The sequence below is a fragment of the Anabrus simplex genome, chromosome 1 (assembly GCF_040414725.1).
Source record: "Anabrus simplex isolate iqAnaSimp1 chromosome 1, ASM4041472v1, whole genome shotgun sequence".
NCBI lineage: Eukaryota > Metazoa > Arthropoda > Insecta > Orthoptera > Tettigoniidae > Anabrus > Anabrus simplex.
This window is the reverse complement of record NC_090265.1, coordinates 98,926,591-98,951,498: the sequence shown is the minus strand read 5'-3', so window position 1 is coordinate 98,951,498 and position 24,908 is coordinate 98,926,591. Positions and strand designations below refer to the sequence as shown.

General features: G+C 43.0%; 1 protein-coding gene across 1 annotated transcript in view; it reads left to right on the top strand.

Moving 5' to 3' along the window:
- The window catches only part of LOC136862082 (aminopeptidase N), a 266,710-nt gene that overhangs the window by 107,682 nt on the left and 134,120 nt on the right, over positions 1–24,908 (top strand). The window contains exon 6 of the mRNA XM_067138861.2: positions 13,356–13,664. Coding sequence (XP_066994962.2) covers positions 13,356–13,664 — 309 coding nt within the window. The remainder of the gene's footprint in view (positions 1–13,355; positions 13,665–24,908) is intronic.

Here is a 24,908-nt window from a genome sequence, read left to right as displayed (position 1 = left end):
CTTTTCTTTCCTTTATCCCGATATTGAGTAATGTAATTCTCTTTCCTCCCGATGTGTTTTAGCTCTCTTTCCCTCTTTGAGGTTTCAAATAAAGATTGTAAGAGTGGCCTTTAATTGGTATGGTGAAGCGTACTAATCCCCCCTTTTTATTGGATGTCGTGTAATCTATTAGGTACTAATTGTGTTTTCTCTTTTGAATGCGGGTCTTCAGCTTTAGCTGAATATTATAACTGGTATCCCCAAGAATTCTTAATCATTATTTGTCTCGATTGTATTCTGGTCGTCAAGTGGGCTGAGCCCTTATCATATGTTTGTATTTCCTACCCTTCAACTGATTTATATATTACCTGTTCTAGTCATTTATGCTTAAAATATAGCTTGTTTTAAATTGATTCTTCACTCTTGTATTTGGTTCGATGTATGTATCCTCTGTCCTCTCACTCCTTGCTTATTTTTTTTTTAACTCGGTACCTACCACAGACAGCCCTCTCGGTTAGCCCGCTAAGCTTCCGCTGCCTCTGTCGATTGGATAAAGCTAAGCCCGATATACTAATTTCTCTTGGTGTCTTTCCTGTTTATTGAGGTGTCGGGCATATGCCTTTCAGTGGTTTAGCAAGTTTCCACCAGTGAAATAATATTTGCTCGTATCAAGTGTTCAGCGGTCCACATACTGAACCAATACGCCACAGACCGCAAACCTCCTTGACCGCAAATATCTGGCAACCGCTGGTGTTACTGATCTGCAGGTTTCAAACGACGAGTTGTCGAAGACGCTCGGAATTTTTTGGTTCCAAGGTGTAAACTGCTTGTTTCAAATGCCCCCATAGGGAGAAGTCTATTGGCGTTAAATCCGGTGGCCTGATGGTCCAAGAGACCCATTTTCCCGGATGTGTGTCATTCAGAGGATTACGCCTAACGTCCTTTGAGGTGGAATTCCATCCTGCTGAAACCATATCGTTAAATCTTCTCCAAGTCGCACATCCTCCAGCAGAAGTGGGAAGAAGAAATATGATCCAATAAAGCATTCACCCAAGATTCTACACCATACTTTCACTTCAGTCTGCCTCTGTGGTATAGTGGTTCGTATAGCGATTCCCGGCTCTAACAGGAATTTTTTTGAAAAGTGGTACGAGGGCTGGAACGGGGTCCACTCAGCCTCGGGAGCTCAACTGAGTAGAGGTGGAAGGGTGTTCGACTCCCTCCTCAGCCATCCTCGAAATGGGTTTCCTAGGTTTCTCACTGCTCCTCTAGGTAAATGCCGGATTGATACCTACCTTAAGGCCACGGTACTTCCTTCACTCTTCAATCTTCCCGTCCATCCACAAGCCCCTGATCAGCATAGCAGGTGAGACCGCCTGGGTGAGGTACTGGTCCTCCTTCCCAGTTGTATCCCCGACCCAAAGTATCACGCTCCAGAACACTGTCCTTAAGACGATGGAGGTGGGATCCCTTGCAGACTTCGAAGGAAAAACCAACCTTGGAGTGTAAGCGGATTAACAAAGAAAGGAACTTACAAAAGTAGGAAAGATCCTAATATGAAGATAAAGTTTGAGTTCAAATGGACAAACTGGGGCAAATATTCATTCATATAGGACGAAGATTAAAAGATTGGATTAATTTATCAAGGGAAACGTTCGATAAATTTCCAAGTTCATTGAATTTTTTTTAGGAAAGACCGTGTAAATAACTGACAGGTCATCTGCCCTAAATGCAATCATTGTTTGATTGATCGATCGATCGATCTTTTGATTGATTGATTGATTGATTGATTGATTGATTGATTGATTGATTGATTGATTGATTGATTGATTGATTGATTGATTGATTGATTGATTGATTGATTGATTGATTGATTGATTGATTGATTGATTGATTGATTGATTGATTGATTGATTGATTGATTGATTGATTGATTGATTGATTGATTGATTGATTGATTGATTGATTGATTGATTGATTGATTGATTGATTGATTGATTGATTGATTGATTGATTGATTGATTGATTGATTGATTGATTGATTGATTGATTGATTGATTGATTGATTGATTGATTGATTTTGCTACAATTTTGGAACCAGATCTTAGCATAGTTACATGGTAGACCGACTTAGGGTAAATGTTCGAGAGGATGTTATATTTTTCGAAAGTTCCGTAGTCACATGGCGGGAAAGATAATTGTTATCAGAACCGTTTGCAGGTTGTGCTTACAGATAATATTAACACAGAAATGTCTACCTCACAACGATCTCACACGTTCGTTGGGCTGCAGTATAAAATATTGGTAGGGGCAGTTGATTCACTTGGTAGAGCTCAATGGCGAGTGCATAAATTATGTTTAGTTTTTTACTAGCGCGAGTTCGTGCTTTTCTTAATCATTTTTAACGTCCAGGGTTGGTTTCTACCTCACACTCAGAGACGGATACCACCTCTACCACCTCAAGGGCAGTGTACTGTAGCCTGAGACTTTGAGTTGGGAGGGATATGACTGACAAGGAGGACCAATACCTCTCCTAGGCGGCCTTACCTGCTATGCTGAACAGGGGCCTTGTGGAGGGAGGGGGATGGGAAGATCGGAAGGGATAGATTAGGGAGAGGAAGGAAGCGGCCCTGGCCGTAACTTAAGTATCATCCCGGCATTTGCCTGGAGAAGAAAAGGGAAACCACAGAAAACCACTTCGAGAATGGTTGAGGTGGGAAACGAAGCCCCTCTCCTCAGTAGACCTCCCGAGACTGACTGCACCACATTCCTGCCGTTGTACCACTTCCCAAATGTCGTGTCAGAGCCGAGAATCGAACCCAGGCCTCCGGAAGTTGAAGCTAATCACACTAACCACTACACCACAGATGCGGACGTGACTGCTGTTACTAGTGCTCTCTCGAGCGCGGAGTTGTACAGAGGAACTTCCCTGGAGCATTGTATCTCATTATTATTATTATTAGTAGTAGTTGTAGTAGTAGCAGCAGCATTCTTCTTCTTCTTCTTCTTCTTCTTCTTCTCCTTCGTTTTCTTCTCCTTATTATTATTATATATATTGTAACAGGAACGCCCGTACTTCAGTTTATCGGAGAGCATGAGGAACGACAAGGCGTGTACGGCTCATGCTAAGAGAGTAAGAGAGAAGGGTAGTGAAAGAAAAATTCATGATTAAGTGGATCCTTTAGTTTATTCAATAAATAGGCAAATAATTATGTCACCTTTTATAGCTGAATTGTAGATTTGTCCCTGAGGGCGTAAAGAGGACGTTGTCCCGCGGCGGCTGCGTCGTCTTGCGGTCGGCGTCGGCGTTGTCTTCCGTCGTTGGTGTTTGTATTAGTGTTGATGACTCGAACCAGAGGCAGGAACGGGGAAATGTGGAGCTTCCACATTTGACGTCATGGGGTACTGGTGTGACACTTCCCTATGGCGAAGCACGCCGAAATAGTTCCCACAGTAGCAAGGATAAAGTTAGAGTCACAGTTCGTATTGGGAATAATACGCAAATGAAACAATCTAGAACCTTCCGAGGTGCGGTGATCAAGCACTTCATAAAGAAAATTAAATTTATCGAGTACAGTCTCTGCACTGTACTCCACCAGCATAATACATTTGTTGAAATAAATGGCAGTCCAAATTCCCGTGCGTCGTGATTTTCAGATTAACACTGGCACTTAAGATCATAATGCAACACAGTTCAACGGTTAGACATAGTCTTTAAATGAAATTGGGGCTGGCTAGAAATACTACCGCTGCTTTCACACAGTCTTTGAACGAAATTAATGCTGGCACAGTTAATGCAAGAACACAGTCTTTAAATGAAATAAAGCTGACACAATTAATGCGAGAACACAGTTTTTAAACGAATTCAAAGCTGGCACCGTTTATGGGAGAACACAGTCTTTAAATGAATTCAAGCTGGCGAGAACACAGTCTTTAAACGAATTCAAAGCTGACACAATTAATGCAAGAACACAGTCTTTAAACGAATTCAAAGCTGACACAATTAATGCAAGAACACAGTCTTTAAACGAATTCAAAGCTGGCACAGTTTATGGGAGAACACAGTCTTTAAATGAATTCAAGCTGGCGAGAACACAGTCTTTAAACGAATTCAAAGCTGACACAATTAATGCAAGAACACAGTCTTTAAACGAATTCAAAGCTGGCACAGTTTATGTGAGAACACAGTCTTTAAATGAATTCAAGCTGGCGAGAACACAGTCTTTAAACGAATTCAAAGCTGACACAATTAATGCAAGAACACAGTCTTTAAACGAATTCAAATATACAGCCGGATCGAGAGACGAATTATGTCGCGACGGCTTACTTGCACACACTCGCTGACTCACGGCTTACTGCCGACTCACTCCACTCTCTGCCTTCAGCACACTGCCGTCGCATACCGCGCACTCCCTCTGCTTTACTGCAGGCTCTCTGCTTACATTCTGCCTTACCCCAGGCTGGCGACTCGCTTATATTTCGTTCATGCAGCAATGGAACACGAAGGAACCTTCTGCGTGACGTCGCTTGTCCTTGGCCGGTGTTCTGGAACGTCGCGAACTTGCTCGCAGTTCCCACTATGCCAGTGCGCTCGGCGCAAGCTTACGGTCGGGTATTAGCGAGCTTCTCTTAATAAAAGAATGAAACGTGAATGCTCGTAGGGTGTTACCGTTTCATCTCCCCCCCTGCTCGGGAAAAAGAAAATTGCTGGGCGATTTTCTTTTGCTCACCTCCTAGTAGAGTATTTCAAAAACTTCAACAGTCTTCTCACTATAGCCAGAGGATTAATGTAAAGTGTGACGCATTTTGATATGATTCCATCATTCTCCATCTGTTTAATGATGACCCGTGCTTCTTCCAAGTACTTCATGGGTATCGGATAAGGCCGTTTCTTATAAGGTGATGTGTCAGTAACATCTAAGTGGTGCTTGAAACCCTTAATGACTCCAGGTTTCTCGGAAAATACATCTGGAAACTTCTTGAAAAGCTCTTGGATTGCCTTTATTACTTCATCATCATCGTAATCTGGGCTTTCAGCTACATTGGCGAAAAGCGTGAAGTTGTAGTGGTCCTCGTTAAACTCACCATCGATAATGGGCGCCATCTGGTCCTCTACGGGTCCCACTTCCTCGGGTCGCCCCTCTTTGTGGACGCTTTCTTCGACAGGCGGAGCCTCGTTCATCTTGCCTTCTACTATGCCCACCGGGGTCTCACATTCCGGATTCTTCACGTCATTATAAGTAACCAACTGTAGCCCTACAGATTCGACGTGGAAAAATTTAATCACATTAGCGGGATAATCAATGATTCCCCCATGTTGAATGAGAAAGTCTGATCCAAGAATTAAGTCAAATTTCATTTGCGTCAAAATCAAAAATAGATGTTGGAACTTAACACCACCAATTTCTAACTCAAGAAACGCCTGGAATTTGCATTTAATAGCTTTGTCAGGAACTATGCCTTTAACCTTAACTTGAGCAACCGGCAAGATGGAGATGTAGGTCGTCTCCTGCGCCACATCTATTAATTTCTGCGAAATTAGTGAGGCTTGCGATCCCGAGTCTACTAGAGAGTGGACAATCATATTGCCTAACTTAATGATAATGATCGGTAAGCCGCGTTGTATCTGAGGCTGTCGTGGTGTTGAATCCTCATATAGTAAATCTGCATCCTCTAAATACCAATGGTCAATGAGTGCGCTACATACTACTTCTCCTCCCTCCGGGTTTTCAGGCAGTCTCTTTATTGCTTCGACAAAGTTTTTTTTTTGTACCCGTAGCTCTTGGATCCATTTCCGTTCTCTCATTTCTTCTCTGTATCTCCGCCTGGTATTCCAAAGAAGCTGCTCCAGGCAAACCCTCTTCCCTGTTCTTATTCCTTACATATTCCGTAGTCTCTCTCCAACGTTTCTCTAATTCTTCCCGCTGGGAGTTCCTATTATCATTGGGTTGATTAGCTGCCTGCCTCCATGAAGGTCCAGGTTGAAACTTAGCCCTCCCTTCGTAGGGGCGATTCCTAGATCTTCTATACCGAAACGGAATATCTCGGCGAGTTTCTCTTTCTTCTCGCGGTTCTAGATTTACTTGAACCGGAGTTTTCATTTCCGTAAAGTTGGTTATAGTTTCTTTGGTTCGACCTGCTTTTGCTGCGCTCTGAGTGTGCGCAGTATCAAGTTTCCTCAGGACATCATCGAGCTGCTCCAAGTCCTGGACGTTTGCTGCCACCAATATTTCCTGAACATTTGGTGGAAATTGCAGCGTTATGACCTGAATAAGTTCTTGCTCCGGTAAAGGAGGGTCGAAAAACTGCATCTTTTTAAGCTAAGATATGAGATAATCTGAGTATCGCGAGGAATTGACGGACGTGTTATACTTTCTAGAGTATAATTGAAGTTTTATCAGGTGCTGAGCCTCAGCACTCCAAAATCGTCTAAGTAAGGCTTCCTTAAATTCTTCGTAAGTGTTAATACTGAATTTAAAAGCGGTAAACCACATTAACGCCTTGCCTTCTAACAATCGAGATGCTATTCGTAAACGACGGTCGGTCTTAACGTGATTTTCTTGAAAGAATTCTTCGAGGTTGAGGAGAAACTCCTTAACAGTATACTCCTCTTTCCCCGAAAATTTGGCTGGTTTTTCCTCAGTTATTTTAAAAATTGTGGAAACATTCATGGATTCTCCACTAGTGTTGTGAAGGCTAGATGATGAAACATCCTGTTCGATTTGCGATACTTTGCTGTTGAGAGCTTCTATACCCCCTTGGAGTTCAAGTTTTAGGGTTTTAATTTTCCCCTGTACGGAATTCTCAATTTCCTTGACCTCCTTCTCTATGTCGGTCTTGACTTCTGCTACATCGCGACAGATACGAGTAATCTGCGTGTGAGCATTATCTAACTGAGTCTTGACACGTTTATCGGCCTCCTCTTGCTGACTTTTCAGAAGAGTAATTTCGTTTCCCAACTTCATGAAATTATTTTTAACAGATTCATGAAGTTTGTCTTGAATAGACGCGATTTTAGTTTGCGCAAGAGATAATTGAGCATGGGACTCTTGAAATTCTTCCTTTAAGCTTTCTACTTCTTTAAGGACCTCCTGAGAAGAAGACGGAAAAGCAAGTTTTAAGTCCTCCGCCACCTGTGATTTTATATCTTGCTTAATGGTTTCTAAGTCACGTGTTAATCTTTTATTTATTTCCGTAAACTTAGAATCCATTCTTTTGTTAGATTCTTTAAATCTTTTTTCAATTTCGGCACCTGCACTATTGAGCCTACGTTCCAAATTATTATTAACTTCTGCAAATTTTTGATCAACAGATTCTGTCAATTTTACAATGTTGGCTTCATTAGCCTCCCTTAGTTGAGTGATACTACGATTAGTTGCTTCATTAGCCTCCCTTAGTTGAGTGATACTACGATTAGTTGCTTCATTAGACTCCTTAAGTTGACCTATACTAGCCTTAGTGGCTTCCAGGGTCGCGTTAGATTCTTTAAGTTGAGCTCCTAAAGTATTGTTAGATTCTTTAAGTTGAGCTCCTAAAGTGTTATGAGATTCAGCAATCCTACGCCCGAGATTAGTGTTACTTTCCGTAATCCTGTCATTTAGACTGAGTTTTAAAGCCTCGATGGCAGCTAGTATATTTTCCATATTAATGTCGTTATTTTCACAAAATGCAGAAAATACAATCATTCACCTCATACGTAAAATCACCATTATTGTCCAACGGTAAAGTTCAAAATTTCACCAACACAAAATATCAAACACTTGTGCATAAAATTAAATATCACCATTATTGTCCAATGGTAAAGTTCAAAATTTCACCAACACAAAATATTAAACACTTGTGCATGAAATTAAATATCACCATTATTGTCCAATGGTAAAGTTCAAAATTTCACCAACATAAATATATAAGCCCGTGCATGAACATTATGCCTGAAATGTTTTACATAGCAAGAGGAAAAAAAAATAATCACTTGTGCCATAAATTTGATCAGAGTTCTGTGCCAAAAGTTGAAAATTTCGTCAAAGTCATTGAATTGAACTTCGTAAAATTTTAACACATTCACTGAACTGGAATTAACGTACGTACTATGCACTTTTATTTGAATTGGTAAGTTAAGATATCACTGATTTCAAAGTTAATTTTTATCACTTTACTCTCTTTAATCTGGCCCCAACGTCAGGGGTGCCACTATTCACTACCTTCTCTCTGTAACAGGAACGCCCGTACTTCAGTTTATCGGAGAGCATGAGGAACGACAAGGCGTGTACGGCTCATGCTAAGAGAGTAAGAGAGAAGGGTAGTGAAAGAAAAATTCATGATTAAGTGGATCCTTTAGTTTATTCAATAAATAGGCAAATAATTATGTCACCTTTTATAGCTGAATTGTAGATTTGTCCCTGAGGGCGTAAAGAGGACGTTGTCCCGCGGCGGCTGCGTCGTCTTGCGGTCGGCGTCGGCGTTGTCTTCCGTCGTTGGTGTTTGTATTAGTGTTGATGACTCGAACCAGAGGCAGGAACGGGGAAATGTGGAGCTTCCACATTTGACGTCATGGGGTACTGGTGTGACACTTCCCTATGGCGAAGCACGCCGAAATAGTTCCCACAGTAGCAAGGATAAAGTTAGAGTCACAGTTCGTATTGGGAATAATACGCAAATGAAACAATCTAGAACCTTCCGAGGTGCGGTGATCAAGCACTTCATAAAGAAAATTAAATTTATCGAGTACAGTCTCTGCACTGTACTCCACCAGCATAATACATTTGTTGAAATAAATGGCAGTCCAAATTCCCGTGCGTCGTGATTTTCAGATTAACACTGGCACTTAAGATCATAATGCAACACAGTTCAACGGATAGACATAGTCTTTAAATGAAATTGGGGCTGGCTAGAAATACTACCGCTGCTTTCACACAGTCTTTGAACGAAATTAATGCTGGCACAGTTAATGCAAGAACACAGTCTTTAAATGAAATAAAGCTGACACAATTAATGCGAGAACACAGTTTTTAAACGAATTCAAAGCTGGCACCGTTTATGGGAGAACACAGTCTTTAAATGAATTCAAGCTGGCGAGAACACAGTCTTTAAACGAATTCAAAGCTGACACAATTAATGCAAGAACACAGTCTTTAAACGAATTCAAAGCTGACACAATTAATGCAAGAACACAGTCTTTAAACGAATTCAAAGCTGGCACAGTTTATGTGAGAACACAGTCTTTAAATGAATTCAAGCTGGTGAGAACACAGTCTTTAAACGAATTCAAAGCTGACACAATTAATGCAAGAACACAGTCTTTAAACGAATTCAAATATACAGCCGGATCGAGAGACGAATTATGTCGCGACGGCTTACTTGCACACACTCGCTGACTCACGGCTTACTGCCGACTCACTCCACTCTCTGCCTTCAGCACACTGCCGTCGCATACCGCGCACTCCCTCTGCTTTACTGCAGGCTCTCTGCTTACATTCTGCCTTACCCCAGGCTGGCGACTCGCTTATATTTCGTTCATGCAGCAATGGAACACGAAGGAACCTTCTGCGTGACGTCGCTTGTCCTTGGCCGGTGTTCTGGAACGTCGCGAACTTGCTCGCAGTTCCCACTATGCCAGTGCGCTCGGCGCAAGCTTACGGTCGGGTATTAGCGAGCTTCTCTTAATAAAAGAATGAAACGTGAATGCTCGTAGGGTGTTACCGTTTCAATATATATATATATAATTCGCTGGGGCCATCAAGGACCAGGTTGTCTTGTTGCATTTGACACTGAACATGGCCTTCTTTAAAGCCCAAATTTCCCTCATTCTTTGTGAGTGAGCCTGCTTACGCTCCTCTGCCCAAGGTGCACCGTGTCTTCTCTTCGGTTGCTCGTCTCGGTTTAGCCCGTTCGTCAATATTTTCTTGCGGAAGAGATCTCTGTTAAAGGCGTCTTCAGCTGAGATATGTAGCATTTGCAGGTCTTCTTTGGTATTTCTAAACCAGGGAATTGTGGTTTTGGGGTTTGAATAAAAAAAGTGAAAGATTTCTTTAGTTAACTTTCTTCTGTCCAATCTTTTCAGATGACCGTAAAATCGTGCCCGTCTTTTTCTGATGGTGTCGGTAACTTTCATTATTTTGCTGTAGACTTCCTTGTTGGATCTCTTTTGATGGATTCCATTTCTGTACTTTGATCCCAAGATTCCTCTCACAATTTTGCGTTCTCTTTTCTCCAGTTCTTCAAGGAGTCCTTTGTTGGCATTTAGAGACAGGGTTTCGGCTGCATATAGAACTACTGGCTTCAGAACTGTTTCATAGTGACGTGTCTTGGTGTTTTGGGAAAGGCATATTTTGTTGTAGATTGTGCGGGATGTTTGGTAGGCTATTTCCAGTTTGCGTACTCGCTCCTGAAGTGCTTCTTTGTCCAGTCCATTTTTCATGATGATCTCACCCAGGTATTTGAATTTGCCTACTCGGGTGATGTCCCCGTATTTTGTGTGGAGTTTTCGTGGAGCCTCTTTGATGTTAGTCATTACTTCTGTTTTCTCAAACGATATCTGCAAACCAGTTTGTTCGGCAATTTCCTTTAAAATTTCAACTTGAGCTCTAGCGGTTTCTATGTCGGTTGAGAGAACAGCAATATCATCGGCAAATGCTAAGCAGTCTGTTGCGATCCCCTTGGATGTGGTTCCTATTCTCAATGGACTGTAGTTGGTTTCCTGTAATCTCACCCGCCAGGTTCTGATGATCTTTTCAAGAACACAGTTGAAGAGTATCGGGGATAGCCCATCACCTTGTCGGACTCCTGTTTTGATGTCAAAGGAATGCGAGAGACATCCGTGGAACTTCACCTTGGATTTTGTATCGGTCAGGGTGGCTCTAATTAATGCCAGCAGTTTCAAATCAACTCCAAATTCATTTAAGATGTTTAGCAGGACTTCCCGGTCAATGGAGTCGTACGCTTTCTTAAAGTCCACAAAGACAGACACATACTGCTTGGATCTTAGTGTACAATATCTGATGATCGTTTTGAGATTTTATATCTGTTCAGCTGTTGAGCGACCTTTTCTGAACCCTCCTTGGTATTCACCTATTTGATGTTCGACTTGTGCTTCCAAACGCTCCAGTATGGCAAGTGATAGAATTTTGTAAGTCACGGGTAGCAAAAATATTCCTCTGTAGTTGTTGATGTTCTTCATGCTGCCTTTTTTGTGTAATGGATGGATCAAAGCTATATTCCAATCTTCGGGTAGGGTCTCCTTGTTTCAATTTTCTCCTATTTGCTTTTGAAAGATATCGAGTGATTCTTCTGGGGCATATTTCCATAGTTCTGCTACTACTGAGTCTTCCCCCGGCGCTTTGTTATTTTTGAGACGGGCAATGTGGCGCTTGATTTCATCTCTGTCGGGTGGTCTGGAATCTGGGTACCTGAGTAAGGGTTCCTTGGTCTCAATGGCGCTTTACGGTTTAGAGCAATTAAGTAAATTCTTGAAGTAATCTGCCAGAATGCTGCAATTTTCTTCATTTGACGTCGCCAGTGTGCCGTCCGTTCGCTCAAAGCATAGAGATGGTGGTTTATAGCCAGTGAGTTTGCGTTTGAAGGGTCTGTAGTACTCTCTGCTTTCATACTTCCTAAAGTTTTGTTCTATCTTTTCAATGAGAGATTTTTCGTATTTACGTTTCTCAGTTCTGAACACCCTTGCTGCTTGGGCACGTTGGGTTTTGTAGGTTTCCCAATCATTTTCTGATTTCGTAGAGTTTCCACGCATTGAGTCTTTCTTGGAGGACTGATTCGCAGGTACTATTCCACCAGGTATGCTTTTTGCTTCCCTTGATTTCTACAACGTCTTTGGCGGCCTCAACAAGGAGACTTTTGGCGTTGTTAAAGTCACAGTCATTTGGTCTAGCCTTCTCCTGGAACTCCTCGACCCTTTGCCGAAGTTTATAATTGTCGAAGCGTGTGATTTGTTTGGTTGTCTTCCTTGTGTTTGCGGGAATTGGTTTGAATTTGATAAGAGACATATAATGATCTGAGGCCACATTGATGCCTTTCTTTACCTTGACATTCATTATCTCAGGGCTGTTTCTCCTGGAGATCGCAACATGGTCAATTTGGAACTCTCCGAGAGCTTGGACGGGAGAACGCCAAGTCATTTGCTTTCTGGTAGATGGCGAAAGTGGGTCGACATGACCTGCAGGTTGTGATTTTCGCAAATGGTCACCAGTCTTTTGCCATTGGGATTGGTCCTTTTGTGAGTAGGGTAATTTCCTATAACTTTCTTGTACTTCTGCTCACGACCTAGTTGGGCATTGAAGTCACCCAAAAGAAGCTTGACATGGTGTTTGGGGATTTTGTTCAATTTCTCATACAGTAGGTCCCAGAAATTATCAACTTCGTTTGGATCAGACTTGTTCTTATCGTTTGTAGGAGCATGTGCGTTAACTAGGGCGTAGGTTTTGTTCGCGCATTTAATTGTGAGTATAGACAATCTGTCATTCACAGGTTCGAAATTTGCAACCGATTTAAGGATCTTGGTTCTAACAGCAAACGCGGTTCCAAGCATCACAGCTCCATTGAGGATTCCTCTTTGCGCTTTGTTCTTGAAAAATCGGTAGCCTTCAGATTCAAAAATCTCTTCATCTGGGTACCTTGTTTCCTGTAGGGCCATTATGGATATCTGATTTTCGTGAAGAGCTTTGGTGAGGGTTTTCAGCTTGCCAGTTTGTGTGAATTTATGTTGAAAATTGCTAGAAAGGTTTTAGATTTTGGCCTGAGTTTTTGACACTTCGGGGTACACCGAGACGCTCCGACTCGTCTCTTGCATGATGTCGAGTCTCCCCCAGAATCCGAACGAGACTCGTGCGCCGTGGCGTTCACGACGAGGGATTTAACCGAAGATTTACCCCCTGGGGTATGTTTCTTGAAATGTTGTGCCATCATGCTTTTTGACGTGACTTTGCTTTGGACGGATACCCATCCTTTTACAACTAGGGTTGTTAGCCCTAGAGGTTGCCTCAAGATGTTTTCTGGCTTCTGGTCATTTACCAGTCTTCGCCGTAACCCTGGCAAGGGACCAGTTGTTTTCACGGTGGTATTTTATTTCCCTACTACCCTCTGACTCTGCTGGCGGCAGAGCCAGCGAGCTTCCCCAATTCCAATGGGACGTGCCCGATGGAGGTAACCGGTAAATCCCCACACGGGTATTATTATTATTATTATTATTATTATTATCATTATTATTATTGGTCCACAGTGTATTTTTATTTTCATCTTTTCTATAGGTATTTTCTGTACATCTTAATACATGTGTAACTCTGCTTCTGACACGATATAAATATAAATAAAATAGAGAGTAGGAATACTATTTCGAGGGTATTAAAATACTATTATTCTTTCAGGAAAGAGGCCCCCGGCTGGGTGTGGGACCACTACGAGTCGAGTCCATTAATGTCTTCTTACCTGGCAGCGTGGATGATTGGTTCATTGGAAGGCCGTGAGGCAATCGACGACAGAGGACGTCCTCTTCGAGTGTGGGGGAGGCCCGAGTTGTTGGATCACTCTCAGTATATATTCAAATTAGCTGCTCCCTTGATTACCTCTCTTGAGAACTATCTGGGGGTTAATGATCCCTTACCAAAGACGGATCTATTAGCCCTTCCCAATTTTGTGACAGAGGCGCTGGAGAACTGGGGCATCATTTCATTCAGGTGAGTCTGTCATAATAACACGGTATGTGGGAAAAAAAGACACTGAAGTTATTATTCGCCTGCTGTCCACGTTTTTCTAGCAACGAAGTCTTCATTTACTGTATATCACTCATCTTAGGGAATAAGTTAACGATATAAGTAACCTATAAGGATTAAAGTTCGCAGGGGAGGCAATATTTTTTAGAAGTTACAATACGAAATCGCGGAATCACCAAATGTCGTCAAACCATTCTGCTTTTGTATGAAACACCTTGTTAAATAATGGTTTTAGTTGGATTTTGTTTAAGTAAAAAAATGAATGAAGTGCGGTATCTGCTTCGGATTGCGAAAGAAACGTTTCTGACAAGTCATTTCCGTTCCCCTCGGTCCCATACGGAATATTCTGATAATTACTTTTCCCTGACATCTTCCCGCACACAATCCATCCATCTTCTTCCGGCTGTAGCCTTCGTGGTTCAGATGGCAGGGCGTCGGCCACTCACCGCTGGGTTCCGTGGTTCAAATCCCGGTCACTCCATGTGAGATTTGTTCTGGACAAAGCGGAGGTGACACAGGTTTTTATACGCGTACTCCGGTTTTCACTGTCATCTTTCACTCCAGCAACACTCTCCATTAACATTTCATTTACCTGTTAGTCATTAATCATTGCCCCAGAGGAGTGCGAGAGGCTTCGGCAGCCGGCACAATTCGTATCCTCGCCGCTAGATGGGGGATTCATTCATTCCACTCCTAACCCGGTCGAATAACTGGAAACAGGCTGTGGATTTTCTTTTTTTTTCCGGGTCTACCCCTATCCCTCCTACCTTCCACCTCCACGATAAGCATTCTCCTTCCCACATAGTATTTTTTTAAATCCCTGCGCTTAATGTGTCCATACTGCATTCATAACAAGAGAATCAAGCCAACGGCACATGGTGCTCCCAAGGGGTCATCCATCCAAGTACTGGCCACGCCCAATGTTGCTTAACCGCAGTGATCGGACGCTGCTAATAATAATAATAATAATAATAATAATAATAATAATAATAATATTCGCTTTACGTCCCACTAACTATTTTTACGGTTTTCGGAGACGCTGAGGGGCCGAAATTTTGTCCCGCAGGAGTTCTTTTACGTGCCAATAAACCTACCGACACGAGGCTGACGTATTTGAGCACTTTCAAATACCACCAGACTGAGCCAGGATCGAACCAGCTAATTTGGAATCAGAAGGCCAACGCCTCAACCGTCTGCGCCACTCGGCCCGGCACGTGAACGGACGCAAACCGGTATATTCAACATGGTATGGCCAGTGATGTAGACACTGTAAAACTGCCTCGTATAAAAGTGTCCTTGGTGCGGCCTTTCCTCGTAACCCCACACACCCGTCACAGCATGTTCATTCCAGATACGTCCAACCGCTCACATTGTGGCAGCACACTTGGCCACGTTTCGGCACCGTGAGATTTGTAGGTCCCACCGCACAGTTCCGCTGTGGATGGGGCAGTATAACACTCACTTTATTCCCTGGCTGTCCTAACAGGCGACCAAAAAGGGGCCCCAAGTGCTCTGAACTATGGAGCGTGGTTTGTCGACCACGTGGCCCTTAGCTGAGTCCTGGCATTGCTTCCACTTACTTGTGCCAGGCTCCTCACCTTCATCTATCCTATACGACCTCATTTGGTCAACGCTTGTTCTTTTCCGATCCCCAAGCTATTAGGTTTCCGAGGGCGACGGAGTCTTTCATTTTACACGCCCTTCGTGGCCCTTGCCCTTCCCTGGCCGATACTTTGGGTCGGGGGTTACAACCGGGGAGGATGACCAATACCTCGCCCAGGCGGGGCGATGGGAAGATTGGAAGGGATAGACAAGGAAGAGGGAAGGTAACGGTCGTGGCCTTAAGTTAGATACTATCCCGGCATTTGCCTGGAGGAGAAGTGGGAAATCACGGAAAACCACTTCCAGGATGGCTGTGGTGGGAATCGAACCCACCTCTACTCAGGTGACCTCCCGAGGCTGAGTGGACCCCGTTCCAGCCCTCGTTCCACTTTTCAAATTTCGTGGCAGAGCCGGGAATCGAACCCGGACCTCCGGGGGTGGTAGAAAATCACGCTAACCACTACACCACCGAGGCGGTCTTTTTACCATATACCCCATTTTATTTATGCCAACATTTTGGACGGTGCATTTTCCACCTTGATAATTTATAAAGAAGGATGGAGTGTTGCAAACTTCTGGACGTTTTTTATTCTTCTCCAATCCATGGACTGCCCATGCTATCCTTACCTAATTGGTCAAGCAGTTGTATCATAATGAAAATCTGAACTCTGATTGGTGGAGAACCTGTATCATAATGAAACTTGAATCTTGAACTATAATGAGCCTCATTAATATTCAGTTTTCTGGTGTATAATATTTACTGTATATTTCGGCATCGTCGAGCATTATTTTTTTATGTAGTATAGCACAGTATACAATCTCTCTCTCTCTCTCTCTCTCTCTCTCTTAATCTGTTTGCCCTCTAGGGTTGATTTTTCCCTCGGACAGCGAGGGATCCCAACTCGACCGCCTCAGGGGCAGTGTCCTGGAGCGTGAGACATTGGGTCGGGGGATACAACTGGGGAGGATGACTAGTACCTCGCCCAGGCTGCCTCACCTGCTATGATGAACAGGGACCTTGCTGGGGGATGGGAAGATTGGAAGGGATAGAGACAAGGAAGAGGGACGGAAGCGGCCGTGACCTCAAGTTATGTACCATCCCGGCATTTGCCTGTAGGAGAAGTGGGAAACCACGGAAAACCACTTCCAGGATGGCTGAGGTGAGAATCGAACCCACCTCCACTCATTTGGCGTCCCGGGGCTGAGTGGACCAAGTTCCAGCCCTCGTACCACTTTCCAAATTTCGTGGCAGAGCCGGGAATTGAACCCGCGCCTCCGGGGGAGGCAGCTAATCACAATAACCACTACACCACAGAGGCGGACGTTTACAATCTACGTACAAATAAATTTTGTACCTTTTAACAGTTTCTAATTAGTGCTGCACTGGTAGATCGAACAATTGTACCCATTTTGTTTCTTTAGTCATACCTAACATTGAAACCACAAATAAGATGTGCACTCTACTTTCTATTCACGGTGTTGCCTAGGTCAGAAAGCCTGCCCATACTGTCAGCGATCTTTATTTGCACGGTCATGAATAGGGCCCGGATTTTTAGGTTTTCACCTTTCCTCGCTATTTAATTCACACATTTCAGTATATTCGTCCGTTTCACACTTCCTGGAGGAGAATGAAGGTTTGACGCCCAAAATAACCTAAATAGTTATTTTACCTTCTTTAAATTGACGCAAATGTATTATACTAATATAACTTGGAAAAATATTATGTAACTCATGGGAAAATAATGCAGATACAGATTATTATTATTATTGTTATTATTATTATTATTATTATTATCACTTGTGAGGTGTGGCTGTGAATTGTTTACATTATTGTTATTTACGTAGTTATGTCCGGACTTTATTTGGTATAAATCACGATCGTATTATTTGTGAAGTTATGTCATGAAACATCTGCTGTATATATATTAATATGCGTTTATTTAATGTAAGAACACGTAATTAATAGTATATAATTTATTATTACCTGCATATATGATATCTAATCCAATGCGATATCGTGGAACACACTGTAATAAATCCAGAAGAACGCTAGATTTATGTAAAAACTTCCTTACATTGTAAGTAGACTATTGTAGACTCTCGAATTTACGAGAAAAAATTGTGTCATATTCTTCTAGAAGCCTGGCCAGGCAACGTATACAAAGGGGCAATCTTGTGAGTGAGAGTTTAATTGCTTTGATGAGACCTGTGCTGAAGTCGTGTTTACCGAGTGTTTGAAGTCTAGTGTATAAATTGTTTTTGTTGGGTTGGTAGTTGACATGCATCTGTTGCAGTCTTCTTCTGATCCTTCATAGTAGTGTTTTGTTCATAATGGCAGTTTATCAGATTGTGTGTATATAATTTGTGAAAATAACTTGTAAATAAAATAGTGTACACAACTGATAGCATTATGTGTGCGCGTCTTTGTGAATACATCATTGGCGACAGTGGCAACAGGACTGAAGGATAATTTTAGAGTGAATAGGAGTGTAAGTGCGAATTAGAACAAAATGCAAGTGATACTAGAGAATATGTCCGTACAACAACCCTTAGACGAACTCGCAAAGAGAAATAATCCGACGAACTGCAAGAAGAAATCACTGAAGACGCGCTTACGAGAAGATCTCATCAGAAAGGAAGAAGATCCCGAAAGGTTCTTTATCGAAATGGACGAAACATCAGACTCAGCATCGGAAGAGGAGGTAAATATTACAAAAATATGTTCCAACTTAATGACCATGATGCAGGCACTCAATGAAAAATTATCAGACAAAATCTCAGATGTCAATTACGGCCTAACAAAACAGATTGCAGACCAACTTTCGAATATAAATGACAAACTTTCAGACAAAATTTCAGACGTCAATTGCTGCCTAACAGAACAAATTGCAGACCAAATTTCAAAAGTAAATGACAAAATTTCAGCTGAAATTTCTCAGGGTTATATAGTTTTAACCGGACAAATATCACAAGTGTACAAGCAGGGTTACAAAGTAGAACAATGCATAGAATCGAAAATTTGAACTGTAGATGATAAAATTTTATCCGAGATCAGTGACGTCACCAATCAATTAACACAGCAGATATCGGACATCAGGTCAAAACTGGGACAGGTTTAGTAGATTGATAGTAGAGTAAGCCAGCAGGAAGGGGACATCTTGAACCTCAAGGAGGAGGTGAAAATCCAGGTTTCCAACATAAAACAACAGGTTCAGGAGATAATTTCTACCGTCGAGGGTAATTTTCGTATTTCTGCCGTTGAGGGAATTTTTTGGAGCCGTATTTCTGCCTTGAAGGAAGGTCAGAAAACAGGTTTTCGACCATCAAGGGAGATGGGCGGAATATAGGTGAGATTATCCTTTACGCGGTAGAACAGGACCTATCGCCACACCTCTAACTCCCTCAAACCTAACCGGCAATTCAGGACACCTAGACACGAAGGTGATTATAGAGAACCCTCCGGAATTCGACGGGCGACTGGAAGAGAACCCAACTAGCTTCATCGAAGGATCGGTCTGTCTACTTGTCACACCTCAGTTGAAAGGGGCAAGTCGCTACTTGGTGGAATAACTTGAACGGCTTAAATTTAAAATGGACCGACTTCAAGAGGGAATTCCTTGCTATGTTTAATTCCGAAGGGGTGAAGAGCTCTGTTAATAGGAAGCTATTGACTGAGGCACAACCCACCGGCATGAGAGCTAGCGCTTTCGTCCTACAGAAGTACCAGCTCTTCAAGCGGCTGCACCCGGCAAGAAGCGAGAACGAGATCTTACCAGACATAACGGAGCTACTCCACGATAAGATTCAACCCCTAGTGAAAGTATCACAACCGAGATCCTTTGATGATCTACGTAGAATCACCGCCCAGTTGGAAGAGGAACATAAGAGCAAAGCTACGGAAGAGACCAGCTCAGTTAGGAATTGCTACCAGTGTGGAAGAACAAATGCCCAACCTTGACGTCGGAAAGCTAGATCCGGTCAATTCTGGATTGAGAGGGGATTGGACCGGGAACAGGAATGCGCCTCAAGACACGACAGACAAGCAACCCTGGTCATGTAGGCGAGGTATTGGTCAGATTGTCAGCAGAACAGGCCAACCCCGCCCAGCTATCATCATGAGGATAGGCAACGATAACTTTTCAGCCATACTCGAAAGCCAAAATGGGGCTGTTGCCCGATTACTACCGCCTATGAAGTCTCACTATCTCTGAAGGGTAGTGGTAGCAACGGACGAGGTAACCTATTCCATCCAAGGACAGACTAACCTAATGGCTAAATGCACGGACCTGCCTATTGTAATTGACGTTGCAGTGATTCAGAACATAATATCTGACATCATATTGGGTCTTGACCTTCTGGTAGAATACAAGGTGATCCTAGACTATGCAGCTCATGAAGTCTTTTTGGGAAACGACAGACGTCTGGGGGTCGCCTGGCACGATGAAAATCTCCGGACTCTCAAGGATGCGGAAGCAGACGTAGACCTGGGAGATATCCAATTAACACAACCAACTGCTGAAGAAGAGAATCTGAGACAAACCTCAAAGGATTTTCCGGAAGTCATCACCAATAAAATAGGACGGACTACCACTGTAACGCACACTATTGAATGCAGCACCTCCTCGACCATCAAGCAACGTCCATATCCAATCAACCCGGATAAGCGCAACTTCGTCATTCGGAAGATTTAAGAGATGGAAGACCAAGGTCTCATCGAACCTTCCACATCCTATGAATATTGAATTTTCACGACCGCATTGCAATCGAAAGCGACTTTCAACCTATTAGGTCGTGTTACGTACATTTAGTACGTGTTGAAGAGATGTTAAGTACAGAACAAAAATGGCCAACCAGACACCAGTGGGATCCGAACCCACAACCTCCCGAAGGAAAAGAAACGTTCGGCTCAACGATCCTCTGAATTCTCTGCCCCATTTCAACTACAAGAAACTAAGCAGGCCTTAGAAAGTCTAAAACCTGGCAAAGCGGCAGGTGCTGATGGTATATATCCAGAGTTCCTTCTTCATCTTGGACCAGCTGCTGCTAAATGGCTTACTAACTTCTTCACAAACATACTAGAGACAGGTAACCTACCTTCAGTCTTCAAGAAAACAAAAATAATAGCTGTATTGAAAACATCTAAGGAGCCAAAAAAAGTTGAGAGTTACCGGCCAATAGCACTATTCAGTGTTACAATAAAGCTTATGGAAAGGCTGATACATAACAGGATTTTTGAGACAATAAACCAGCATATTCCAGTTGAGCAAGCTGGATTTAGACCTGGACGAGGATGTGAAGAACAGGTTTTAGCACTAGTTACCCATATTGAAAATGGATTTGAGAACAAAATGGTAAGCACGGGCGTCTTCTTAGATCTGACAGCTTCATATAACACCGTGTGGCAAGATAAGCTCCTTTTCAAATTTATCAGCATCATTCCTTGTCTGAAACTCCCCACATTACTCAGTAACATGCTGAGTAATAGGTACTTCCAGATTTTTTCCGAAGACTCCAGAAGTAAAGTACATAAGATACATGGCGGACTCCCTCAGGGTTCTGTATTGGCCCCTCTTCTATTAAACCTGTACACACATGACCTTCCTGTAACTAAATCCAGAAAATTCATCTACGCAGATGACATCGCATTGGTTGCCCAACACCAACGCTTCGATGAATCTTAGTCGACGCTTACATCAGACTTAAAGATTCTAGACTGTTACTTCTATCACAGCAACCTTATACCAAACCCCAAGAAAACTGTTGTGTCGACCTTCCACTTGCGGAATCGAAGTGCTGGGTACAAACCAACCACACCATTCAGAGGAGAGAATCTACAGTATTGTAGTAACCCAAAATACCTGGGAGTCACCCTGGACAGGTCCGTGACCTACAAGAATCACCTCTATAATGTGTCAGCCAAGATCAAGTCCAGAAATAACATCCTCCAAAAGCTGGCAGGCACATCCTGGGGTGCTAATGCTCAAGTCCTGAGATCCACTGCTCTTGCACTCTCTTATTCCGTCGCTGAATATTGCTGCTCTACCTGGCTTAACAGTGCTCACACTGGATTAGTAAACACCCAGCTGAACCAAGCAATGCGTATCATTACAAGATGCATCCGACCAACTAACACACATTGGCTTCCCACCCTAAGCCACATACCACCTCCATCCCTAAGAAGATCACAGTCACTGCTTAACTTGTGGAAGAAAATTGAAAACAATCCTCACCTCCCTATTCATTCTGACATAGCAGCTTCCCCAGCTAAACGACTGAAATCCAGACACCCTTCTTGGCGTACTGCAATGAATTTACAGGACACCTCTTTTAATGTATCGGACGCCCGGAAAGAACAATGGCAACAGCAATCCTCATTACCACATCACCACATCATTGACAACCCATGCAAGTGCCCAGATGGTTTTTCTCTTCCCAGACGGCAGTGGAGGATGCTAAATCGAATTAGGACCGGCCAAGGTAGATGTGGAGCCACTCTCTTCAAATGGGGATGGAAGACATCACCGCAATGTGACTGCGGACAAGGGAAACAGACAGTGGAACACCTTGCATTTGAGTGTCCTGTGCCGCAAATGAAGCTCTTCTCTGGCTATTAAATTTTGACATGGAACTTTAGTTATGAACTTGAGATGGTAGTTGTATATATTGTAAATAATATTGTATTCATCATACGCTAAATAAATAAATTAATATTATAAACAACAATTGGTGAAACATTTGTTGTAACATTCCATTAGTAAATGAAAGTTGTTTGTATTATGTACTTCAAGTTAACGTTGGCGATTATTGAAGATTATTCTGTCAGAATACATTATTGTTATTACTATTATACACAGGGCTGTCGCGAAAAGGGGCTCCGGTTTGTCACCCATTTTTGGCAATAGTATATATGTATTAAGCTTTGTATATCCAGTCCATCGTCCACAGAGAAGTGTTCACAGGGGTAAGGAATCTGGTAATAAACCATTTTCCATGGCGTAACAGCCCCTAGTGCTATGGCCTACCAAGTGACCTCTGCCCAGCTCGAAGGCCAGTAGATTACGAGGTGATGTGTGTTCAGTACGACGAATCCTCTCGACCGTTATTCTTGGCTTTCTAGACCCGGTCTCTACGTCACCGTCATCACGAAACCTGAGATACAGGTAAAAATTCCTGACCTGGCCGGAATCGATGCCGGGGCCTCCCTAGACTGCGGAGGCGGCTATTATGACGTACAATGATTGGTAAAATATTTGTTATCTAAGCATTCGCCCATTTTTTCTGTTTTACGTCATTGAAGTTTTTAAAAAGTTTTTAATGATGCGGAAGTGTAGAGTGTTGAATGTCAGGAAAGGAACGTTAAGGACAACACAAACATCCAGTGCCCAGGCCAGGGGTAATAATCATTTATAATTACAAAAACTAGACCCAGCCGAGAACCCAACCCTGGGTCGCAGGTTGACTGGCGGACGCGTTGCCCCCTACACCGCAGGGCCGGACTTACTGAAATTGATATTGGCGATTATGTAAATGTATACTGCCAGATTATTATTACCACTACTATTATCGTAATCATCATCATCATCGTCGCCAAAATAGACCTACAACATTAACACTAATCATGATAATATCCCGAAACAATATTTAATGTTTGCCGGCTAATAATCATCTTGTATTCATCGTATCACAAGTTACCTAGGGAGGAACGTGAAACTATAATTCCAAGCAGTTCCGACCATAGTTGTTAGATGGCGTTAGTGCATCAGTGGAGTCGAGAGTGTCGGTTCCAGAGGTAACAGTCTCGACTCTTCACGACTCCGTTCGCAGCCCATCCCTACAGTTTACGACAAAATGTACCTAAAACCATTTCAAAGTATCATATCGAAGGTGCGCGAGGAAAACCTCGTATCTCACAATGCTCTTCCGACCCATTATTCTCCTTAAGTCAGTTCACGCCTCCCAGCCACACATGTATATGCAGTCCATCAGAACAATGTTCGTAGCGTTCATTTTCATATGCCGCTCTGTAAAGGAAAATTATCCTTATTGTACCGTACTGTAGGATTGTATATGTCCATGAAGTATTTACGCACTCCTACAGTATAATGCATTTAAGGTTCATTTTCCTTTACACATTAGCACAGGAAAATGAACACAATGAATGTTGCCCTGATGGACTGTATATCCATATGTGGTTGGGAGGCGTGACTAGTCTTAAGGAGAATAATAAACCGGAAGATCATTGTGAAATACGAGGTTTTCCTCGCGCACTGTCGATATACCTGGGCTAACAGAAGCATAGCGATGAGCAGCGTCAGCTGGGACAGAAGAGAGCACATTCCGTGCAGCTAAAATCAAATGGGCACGTGTTATGAGAGCACCATTTTTCACCATCAGGTATCTTTGAAGTTGAGGGAAATTTGACCAAAGAACGTACTGCTGTCAAAGGCATGGAAGAATTATCCTCTGAAGACAGCTCCAGTGAATACATCAGACACTGGAATACATTTAAGAATACTGCAAATGAGCTGTCACCATTTTATCAACATCATTTAATTCTCTCTCTCTCTCATACACACACACACACACACGCGCGCGCGCGCAAAATAATATAGTCAACCACGAAAGACCACATTCCACTAATTGCCTTCTATTTACAAAGTCTTTTGTCCTCACTCAGCTGGTCTCCAATTGGGCAGTCTTTACCTGGCCGAGCGACTTTCCATAAATATTGATTGATAGCTAGCCCTACTTTCATTTCACTTCGCACGCCCAGTCACCCCCCCATAGAAAGCTGACAGGCTCGAATGCAAGGCTACTGACATCCAAAATACACGACGACTGTACCTTAGCTTGACTCCAGAGGAAGTCGACCATTCACAGAGTCAACTTACGTGGTCGCTCTACACAGTGAGCTACTCAACACTGACAACTAAACGGAGGACACATAACAGCAACAAATCAACAGTGCTAACCAGCACTACAATAATCCTCCCAACAATGGCGGTTAACACCGATTTAAATCTACTCACACCAATTATTCCACACACTGAATCCATGTCGGTCTACAGACCACGGTAGTAAAAACACAGTTCTCCAGTCACTACTCCAAGGCAGCACACACACCGTACTCCACTCAGTACTCTAAGGCAGTAATCCCACAACACTCCAACACGACGATACTCTGACATGGACCCCACCGGGACACCCACCACACCAACGCTGACGTCAGCCAGCACTACTGCCATCCCACTCCTACTACTCACTCAGTCACTCACTCCGACTGGGCGCAGATAGCTTCCTTCCATATCGCTCGTGATGGAGTACTAGAATCTTCGGGGCTCTGCAAGAGATGGAACATTCTTGTTTCGTTTTGGAGAATGCACACGCAAACCAGAAGAAAGCACAACAGAAGGAGAGACTGCGGCATGTCCTCGGGCTTGCTGGGAGGTTTTCGGCCTGACTTAATCATCCCTTCCAGGAAATACTGAAAGGGCTGGCACATAACGGTATACAAGGTAGATCTACCGCGTACCCGAGGCAGGTAAGGAGTAAAAGCTCAGAGGGTAGTTTTAATAGCAAGCAGCCCGCACAAACTGGAATGAGTAC